Genomic DNA, 8865 nt, shown 5'->3' with positions numbered 1-8865 from the left:
GTGCCAGCCACCGTGTCCACAGCCGCGGGATGTGCAGGGAGGTGTCGGCGTTTGGGGGCTGAGTTCTTGTTTCTCTTTCTGGCGTTTGTAGCGAGCCTGGCCCGGGCCTGTGGAGAGGCTGTCCTGCCCGCTGCGTGAGCTGGCGCTATGCATCCGGCCCCCGGGCCCTCCCCGACGCTGCTGTTTACTCTCGCGGCTCTGGGCTCCACCGTGAGGTCAGGTAAGAGGGGAGAGCTGGTGGTCTGGCCGAAGCCTGCTCTTCCTGGTCAGCGCTCTGCTGGTGCCGGTGGCTCCTGCAGAGGCTTCCGAGACGTTTGCCCGCTGGGACTTACGCAGGAATGAGCGGGCCTTGGCCAGCGGCAGGCCCTTGTCCTGTCCTTGTGGCCATGTCCTTCCACCCGTCCGACGAGTCGTGACATGTTTTTGTGTAGGACGGCACGCCAGGGCTTTCCCAGACCCCCATGTCTGCCAGTCATGCTTCCTTCGATCGGGCCACGTGCCAGTTCTGAATTGGAAAATGGTCGTGGAGTTGATGCCAACCGTAAACCACCAAAGAGGAGCTTTAGGACCGGCATTATCTTGTCCACCTTGGAGAGAGCCCGGTCAGGTCCCGGTCTGCCACCCCTCTCGTGGCGTGACCTGTTTTATTGTCCCGGTCTGGGTCTCTGGACGGCGTCAGTGTGCTGGGTGGGGCCCCCAGCCAGCTGCGTGGCCCACGGCTGTTCCTAGGTTAGGCGTGTGTGAGGGTGCAGTGTACAGACAGGGGTGGCCACGTTGTCGTACGATGTTTACTGCTGTGAAGGACACCGTGTAACTACTGGACTCAGAAAGGGAGGAGTTGATTTTGTGCTAATATTTCTATTTATGGGTCGCTAAGCAACTACCCCAGAGCCAGCCAAGAGGGACACGCCCCTCCCTCGTTTCTCATTAGAGCCCGTGAAAGCCAACCTAGCTGGTCGATGTCGGTCCTCCGTGTCTCGCTCTGACCATGGACAGCGCCCTGGCCCTGGGGGCGTGTTGGGCCAGGGTCTGTATTGACGCTCCTCTGAAGACCCCAGGTTCTGGGGGAGCAGGGACACCCCTGCAGCTATCTCACATCCCTTGTAAGACTAGTGGCCTCTGGCTCCTTGGCCACGGCTCCCCGGCCTCGTGGCTGTGCCAGGCGGGTAGTAGGCGACTTGCTGTCTTACGCCCCGGTGGTGACTGGGAGCGTTTTCCATTTGGAGAGCCACCTTCCCTTCCTTCGGGGCGTGCATTTCTTGCAGTCGCTCTGTTAGAAGTGCGGGCTGTCCTTGGCCACGTCTGGTGGGTAGCTCTGGTGCCCGGGTCAGCTGTGTCCCCCTCCTCGCATCCTGGGCTAACTCGTTTTCTCCCGAAGGTGGGTTTACGAGGACATGGCTCAAGCTTTCATGGGCACCCAGAGCCCTCACGTCGTGAGCTGCGGTGAGAGCTCCTGTGACTGGTCAGGGAGCTGTGCTAAGGTGTTCTCTTTGTCCCCTTTCCTCCTCTGCGCCCGGCGTGCCCCCACAGACGTGGCCCCCCTCTTCGTCTCTGAGCCACGCTCCGCTGTGCAGAAGCTCGGGTCGCCCGTCTTGCTGCGCTGCTCGGCCACACCCGGGACGGCGCGTCTCTCCTGGCTGCACGATGGGGAGACAGTGGATGGGGACACGGAGCAGATCCAGGTCCGGCCCGGGACACTGACCATCCTGTCCCTCAGCCCCTCCCTCTCGGGGCAGTACCAGTGTGTCGCCAGCAACGCTGCCGGTGCCGTCGTGAGCCGCCCCGCCACGGTGTCTGCTGCAGGTGAGCTACAGACCCGCACCTTCCGGAAGGGCTTCTGGAGGTCACCGTGGGCCGTGCCGTGGCGTGGTGGGACAGCACAGGACGGGTGGGTGCTCAGAGCCCTCCCACACCCTGACTCGCCACGGTGGACCTGGGGACCCGTGAGCCTCTGCGGGCCTGGCCTCCTGTCTCCTTCACCTCAAGGGCATGGCAGTGACTTTTTAAAAAGTGACACAGGCAGGGCAGCCTGCAGAGAGCCCCGGAACGGTTTCCTGCGAGGCCTTCCCGCCCTCATGCGGACCAGCGCCCGTGTGGCCCCTGACGCCCGCGTGGCCCGTATCTTCCTCTGTGTCTTATTCTCTTTTTTGCTGTGATTGCCGAGTGATTCTGTTTACTTAATTGAAACCAGGCTAAAGACGTGGAAAACAATAAGTGTAAAGAAGGGATGCTGAGAGCTGAGCTTAGGAGGGTCTGGAATGTGCCATTGCCTCTCACGGGGAACGTCCCCACAGGGAGAGGGCTCTGGGAGGGCGTCCCATCTGCAGAGCGTGCCTGCATCCCCAAGAACAGGCGTCTGTCAGAACGAGAGTAAATGTTTGCAGAGCCGTGAGCTACGGGCGGCCCCGAGACACACACTGGAGGGCTTGGTTCCCAGGGTGGGCGGCCCAGCTCGGCCTTGGAGAGGATCAGGACCCCCAGGGTTGTGCGGCCCAGCTCGGCCTTGGAGAGGATCAGGACCCCCAGGGTTGTGCGGCCCAGCTCGGCCTTGGAGACCGTCAGGAGCCTGGGGCGGTGGCCTCTGTGGTGACCTAAACCAGCGCGGCTGGGGTCGAGTGAGCGTGCTGGGCTCGCTGTGACAGCTGCTTGTGTGTGATGTCCTCGGTTTGTCCTGGAGACCGTCTGGTGTGCTGTGAGCAGCTGCTGCAGTGTCGAGATCGTGGGACGGAGTTTGGACGAGGGCCGGGTCTCAGGACGGACTAATTCTGCCTTGGAGCTCTCTAGCTGTTTTGGGAGCTGCTTTCTCTACAGTCCCCTGGAGGCATGGACGTCCCCGAAGGCGGCAGCCCGGCCCCAGCACGCCTCTCAGCCGCTAAGGTCCGGGGTCACACTGCCCTCCGGGCTGGGGCTGGCGGCCCAGAGGCCAGGCTGCAGGTGTTCCTGGTTGGTGGCTGGTGGTTGATCGCAGAGCCAGTGCGCACTTACCAGAGAGCACTCCCCAGGGGGCTGTGGTCACACTGCGGCCCTTTTCCCTCCACCTCCCTGTCCCGCCAGGATGGCACCCATACCCAGCATCCTCATGCCACCGGGGTGTGGACCAGGACCAGCCGTGGGATCTGGCCTTCTGTGCACAGGGCCTAACCACCGCACCACAAGCCGAGGTTGCTTCTGATTCCCAAGGCCCCCTGGGTAGAGAGGACCCCCTCGCACGCATGTTTACCTGTTCAATACGTCTTTCAGTTCTCGGTGACTTTGGTGCATCAACAAAGCACGTCATCACTGCCGAGGAGAAAGGTGTTGGTTTCGTGAGCTGCAGTGTGCCAGACAGCACCCCTCAGGCCGAGGTGCGCTACAAAATCCGGGGACAGTGGCTGAGACATTCCACAGGTGAGGCCTTCGGGGAGGGCCGTGGTGTGCGCGAACAGGGGGGTGAGGCGCCTGCCGGGAGCTCCGTGCAGAGGGTGCTGGGTGCAGAAGCAGCAGGGCTGCCCCCTCTCCGCTCCACTGCAGGAAATTAGCGGGTGGTCCCGCCGTGCTGCAGGACAGTCCAGACCCTGCAGGCTCATGCGTGCACTCAGGTCCCACCTGGGTGCCGCCTCCTCCCAGGGGCCTCGGCCCTACCCCAAACTGCATGCCCTGGTGCTCCGTCCCTGCGCAGGGCTGTGGTCTTTGTAGACACGCTGGTCCCCGGTGCCGTGTGTGCACGTCTTTGCTGGCGTGTTTTCTACTCCCGCCTGTGCCACCCCTCCTTCCTGGGATGTCGGCTGCACAAATCAGGCCTTTCCTGACTTCCATCATTGCTCTGTCACGTGGGCCTGGGACATCACTACAGAAAATAGCCACCAGTGTGTGTGTGTGCTGGAAGGGGTGCAGACGCTGGGAGAGCACCACATGGCTGGCTGCAGGGACTCCGCGGGACGGAGGTGGCTGCCGCAGCTGCTCGTGCCTGGGAGCTGCCATGGGTGGTTAATTGTCGGGGGAGTGAGTTTCGAGTGCTGTGGAGTCCCATGTGTGGTTGACCGTGAGCCCTGGTCAGGGCCGGCTATGTGGGGGCCTCGCCGGGAGCCCGAGACCTGGCTACATCCCCTTCCTTCCGCAGAGAAGTATTTAATCCTCCCGTCCGGGAACCTCCAGATCCTGAACGTGAGCCTGGAGGACGAGGGCTCTTACAGGTGTGCGGCGTACAACCCCGTCACGCAAGAGCTGAAGGTGGAGCCCGCGGGCCGCAAGCTCCTGGTCACCCGTAAGTGTCTGGGAGCCGAGTCTCCTTTGGTAAAGAGAATTCACTTTGCATGCGTTTACTTGCCTGTTCACCGGGTAACCAAGAAAAGGAGAGTCCACAGAGCCATTCCTCAGGAAAGGCTGGAGGTGAGAGCCTTGTCCAGATCCAACTCACTTCCCGGATGTCTTACGTTTGATCGAGTGGAGCCACGCGTGTCTGAGTGTCACAGCAGGTGTGGTTAAGGCGGCTGGAGCCCACATGACCGACTGCATGGGTCAGGTCCTAGACCTGGTGGTGTGGAAAACATGACTGCATGTGTGCATGCGTGCCCAGAATGCCAGAGGAGAGTGGAGGAGAGAGGATCGTGGTGCGGCCACCTCTGGGGCTGCGTGCTCACCCACCCCACCCCCCCTCCGAGCGACGCACCCTACAGCAAAGTAAAACAGTAAGGTGTATCAGCTTACAGAGGGGATCTGGTCAGGGCCACAGAGTGAGGGTTACGGAGGGAGGATTTTGCCCTTTGCTCAGACAGAAAGAAATTATAGAGGAAACCCAACTTGAAGCATGGGGGTGAAATTGCGACCAAGTGTGGAGTGTGTAAAGGGAACGGATGCCCGTCTCCTTCTGCGGCCACAGAGGTCACTGCCGATACTCAGACTGGCGGTCAGGCAGGTCAGGACTGGCTTCTGGACTGTCGGGAACGCTGTTTCCAGATGGCCTACTCAGGAGGGACCCTGCAGGGCCCCCGAACCCGACTTTCAACCTCTTAGCTTCTGGTGCAGCTGCCAAGCAGCTCCCGTCGTGGAGACACGAGGCAGGAAGGAGGGTCAGGCTCCGAGAGGAGCTGGTGAGCACACCAACGCCTTGTGTCCCCGCAGGCCCGTCCTCCGGCCCCCGCATCCTCCACCCCCGCCTCTCCCAGGTGCTGGCTGTCCCTTCCCGGAGCCCTGTGACCCTGGAGTGCGTGGTGAGTGGGGCCCCGGTTTCCCGGGTGTCCTGGCAGAAGGACGGGCAGGACACTGTACTGGGCAGCCACTGGACGAGGCTCCACTCGCATCTCGCCACGGCGAGCATCGGCCCCGCGGACTCCGGGAACTACTCCTGTGTGGTGACGAGCCAGGCGGGAGCCGCTGGACATGTGACGTACACCGTGACCGTGCTGGGTAAGCCACTGGGCGCCCAGTGCCATCTCCCAGGCAGCCCTTCCGGGTCTGATTTTGAGAGAGCGGCAGTAGCAAACTCAGGCGAAGGAGGGACTGCACCCCGAGGGGTGCCAGGCACACCACGGTGAAGCCCCCTCTGGGTGGCGCAGACGCTGCACATGGGCCATTCCTTGGAACCTCACCCCTGGCCTGGGGATGCAGTGTAGACCTGGCTCTGCCTTCCTGGTATGAACATCAGTGGGTGGAAGGTGCAGGCCGTGTCCATGTGTGGGAGGCCGAGGGGAGGAGGACGGACTGGGAGACGTCACTGGCAGGGGATGGCCCGTCGTGCCACATTCCCTCTGAGGTCGGCTTCGAGACTTCGTCCTTGCCACTCGCGCTTCTGAGCGGACCCCAGCCCACTCGCCAGGGACAGACAGGAAGCGAGAAATCACCCCTCAGGGAGGATGGCCGCGCCGCAGTCCCTTCCCCACTCTCGGGACTGGGCACGCGTGTGTGCCTGGCATTCCCCACCAGCCTGACGTGGCCGGCTGGCGGCTCACTCTTCGGTGCAGGCAGGGCTGGAGGAAAGGCACGGCCATTTGGTGGGGATGACACGCTGTCAGTACTGCTCCTCTTGTGAGCGGAAGTGACCGTGCGTGCTGGAGAAACGTGCCATGTTTTCCACACACCTAACTTCGGAGACTTGGCTGTACAAGTTGCCTGTGGAAGACACTCTCGTTCCCGCCAAGTCCAGAGACCTGCCGCTTCCTCTCCGAGCACCCACCCGAGCCCAGTGTGAGAGCGGCCCAGGCTTAGGCTTGTTCGTGCTGGGCCCTGCTGGTCAGTGGACTGGCTGCTGGGGGCTGGGGTTCGATTCCTGGCCCCCTAAAATCTGGGTGCCGAGGCAGGTGCCTGTGGTCCCAGTTGGGAGGCTGCAGCAAGATGACCACCGGGGCCCTGGGGGAGAGCAGCCGCCTCTGGGAGACTGGCCCCCGGGAGCGGGCGGCCACCTCGGTGGGAGGGTCACACCCACCCTTCCCTGGACGGTGGCAGGTGGAGGCGGGATTCATACAGTCTGGTTCCGCCTGTTACTGGTGGAAGAGGTGTTTTTTTTTTTTTAATAATTATTTTATTTAACTTTATTTACTTCATTTACCTTGATTTGCACAGAGAAGGACCGAGTGAGAGAGAGAGAGAGAGGGAAAGTGAGAAGGCAAGCCACCAGGAGGTTTTGAGCCATGTGGTCAGGTGAAAGTCTCGGTGGCTAGAGTCTAATTTCGTGTGTTTTATTTTCAGAACATGCTTCGATTTCTAGAGGCCTGCAGGACCAGGCGGTGTCTCTGGGTGCCGCGGTCCGGTTTACCTGCGACATGCACGGGAACCCGGCTCCCACCCGTCGCTGGTTTCACAACGCACAGCCCGTCCGCCCCTCCCCACGGCATGTGATGGCAGGGAGTGCACTGCAGGTCCGGGAGGCCACCGCAGGGGACAGCGGCCTCTACCAGTGTGTTGCAGACAATGGGATAGGATTCGCGCAGTCCACTGGGAGGCTCGAAGTCCACAGAGGTAGGCGTCTGGCTCAGCCTCGTGGAAGTTCTCATTTGCAGGTGGGCTTGTTAGGGCTGGAAGGAAACCGCCCCCGTCGCCATGCCACGGCTCTGGTCATTTTCATGAACTTGCAGACAGGGCCAGCAGGCGGTGAGCTGGGTACGGGCTAGACCCCTCACGGCGGCTGTGGTCAGAGGTCTGGTGGCCTAAAGCTCACGCTGGGCACCTGTGCGTGTGTGCCCAGAATCCTGGGAGAAGGAGAAGCGGGACTGCAGCACGGCTGGCCCCCAGGAGTAGATTTCTCACCTTCACGCTCACTGTCTCTGTCTCTATGGCGAATGCGCATGTCCTAAGGCAAAAACGCTAAAACATACCCAAGCCAGAGAAAAAGCAGACACAGGCCGGCAAGCCAGGAGAGGAGAGAGTGCGTGTGGGGAACCTTCATGTGTGAGATAGGGAGACCTGGGGCCGTCGCGGGCTGACTCGGGCAGCTCGGGCCGGTTCTGAGCACCGGGTAACTTAGCAAGGCTGACGTAGTGAGGACGCCCATGGCCCTACAGCCGGGAAAGAGCTTGCATTCGGAGTTAAAAATCTTCCCACAAAGAAAACGCCTGGTCTGATGGTTTTGTGGAGGTTCTGACAGTCTTGCCAGCGACAAACCATCCATGACACGTTCTGGAGACAAGGAAGAGACGGAGTCTCTGCGACGAGTGTGACCCCAGTTCCCAGCACAGGAGGACGGTCCGAGGACGGAACGCCGAGACCCCTTGTTCACGAACCAGGGTACCAGAGTGAGTGTCCTGGTGCGTGAGGACTCGTCTGCGGTCTGGCTGCATGGGGGCTGTGCCAGCCAGCGTGGGCCAGGTACTCACTATGACGGTCACATGGTGAAACTGCCCAACATGTGTTCGCGTCCGTGTGCTGGGCCACGCAGGACTGAGGTGCAGGCAAGCCTGGGATGTATCAGTGAGAAAACCCTGCCATGCCGCTGCTCCAGGAGTCCAGCCGGAAATCCTAGGGAGTCACTCCCCGTCTGTTGAATGAAGGAGAAAACAGCGATTCCATGACGAGAGGCAGGAAAACAGCCGTAACCCAGTGCCGCGTTAGACGGCGCTAGGAAAGCGGGCCAGGGGCTGAGGCAGAGCCAGGCCAGAGCGGAGGGGCTCACAGAGGTAGACGCCCTCCCCGAGAGCCCCCGTCCTGGATGGAGAGCCGGGCGGCGCGGCAGGCGCACTGGGAGCCCGGCTGCTGCTGGCTTGCGGTAACCGCATGCAGGCGATCCTCTGGCTGCTGCTAGAAGTGACGGCAGCTTGGACAGGGAGGCTGGTTGGAAACCGAAAAAAAAAAACCTGCTTTCTCTCTATCCCATCTATAGACAGAAGACAGTTTTCTTTTTTTAGTTGCTTATTCCTTCTGCAGAGAGCCAAGTACAGTACAGCTGAAAGGGCTCAGCCAGCCCTGGCCACAGCACACCTGGGCACACGGGGCGTGCACAGGGATGCTGCAGGGCCAAGCAGCATGAAGCCTCGTGTCCCTGTGGAGCCACCCGCCACCCGCATTTCAAAATTGCCGTCTTGTAACGGCATTCAGGTGGTCGGTCCCAGGTGCGAGGGATGACGTGCCAGTTTGTCTTACCAGAACTCCTGGCACCCACTGGGGACATCTTGGGGCTGCACTCAGAAACAGTCTGCTCTTGGCGCAGCTGAGGAGGGGACTGAGGAGGGAGCTGGCCGCTGTCCCAACCGTGTCTCGGTGCAGTTACACGGTGGGTGGACTCGTCCCTCATGGCAGGCTGTGTGCGGTCTTCTCTGCCGACAGCGCACTCAGGCCGGTTACGGCGACGGTGCCAGCACACAGCAGGAGCTGGGGACATCACTGCTCCGCCCTGTGAGACCACGGGTGCGCCAGCATCTACCCCGTGGTGCCACGGCAGCCGCCGCCACAGGGCTC

General features: G+C 61.6%; 1 protein-coding gene across 1 annotated transcript in view; it reads left to right on the top strand.

The window, feature by feature from the left end:
* CDON (cell adhesion associated, oncogene regulated) overlaps positions 1-8865 on the top strand; it is a 55923-nt gene that overhangs the window by 2572 nt on the left and 44486 nt on the right. The window contains 6 exon segments of the mRNA XM_027772705.1: positions 92-220; positions 1531-1803; positions 3241-3387; positions 4100-4243; positions 5101-5385; positions 6664-6933. Coding sequence (XP_027628506.1) covers positions 148-220; positions 1531-1803; positions 3241-3387; positions 4100-4243; positions 5101-5385; positions 6664-6933 — 1192 coding nt within the window. The 5' untranslated portion in view covers positions 92-147.

This window comes from Tupaia chinensis, unplaced genomic scaffold (assembly GCF_000334495.1).
Source record: "Tupaia chinensis unplaced genomic scaffold, TupChi_1.0 Scaffold000037_4, whole genome shotgun sequence".
Taxonomy (NCBI): Eukaryota; Metazoa; Chordata; class Mammalia; order Scandentia; family Tupaiidae; genus Tupaia; species Tupaia belangeri.
Note: the sequence above shows the minus strand (reverse complement) of the source record. Positions and strands in the feature narration are given on the sequence as shown.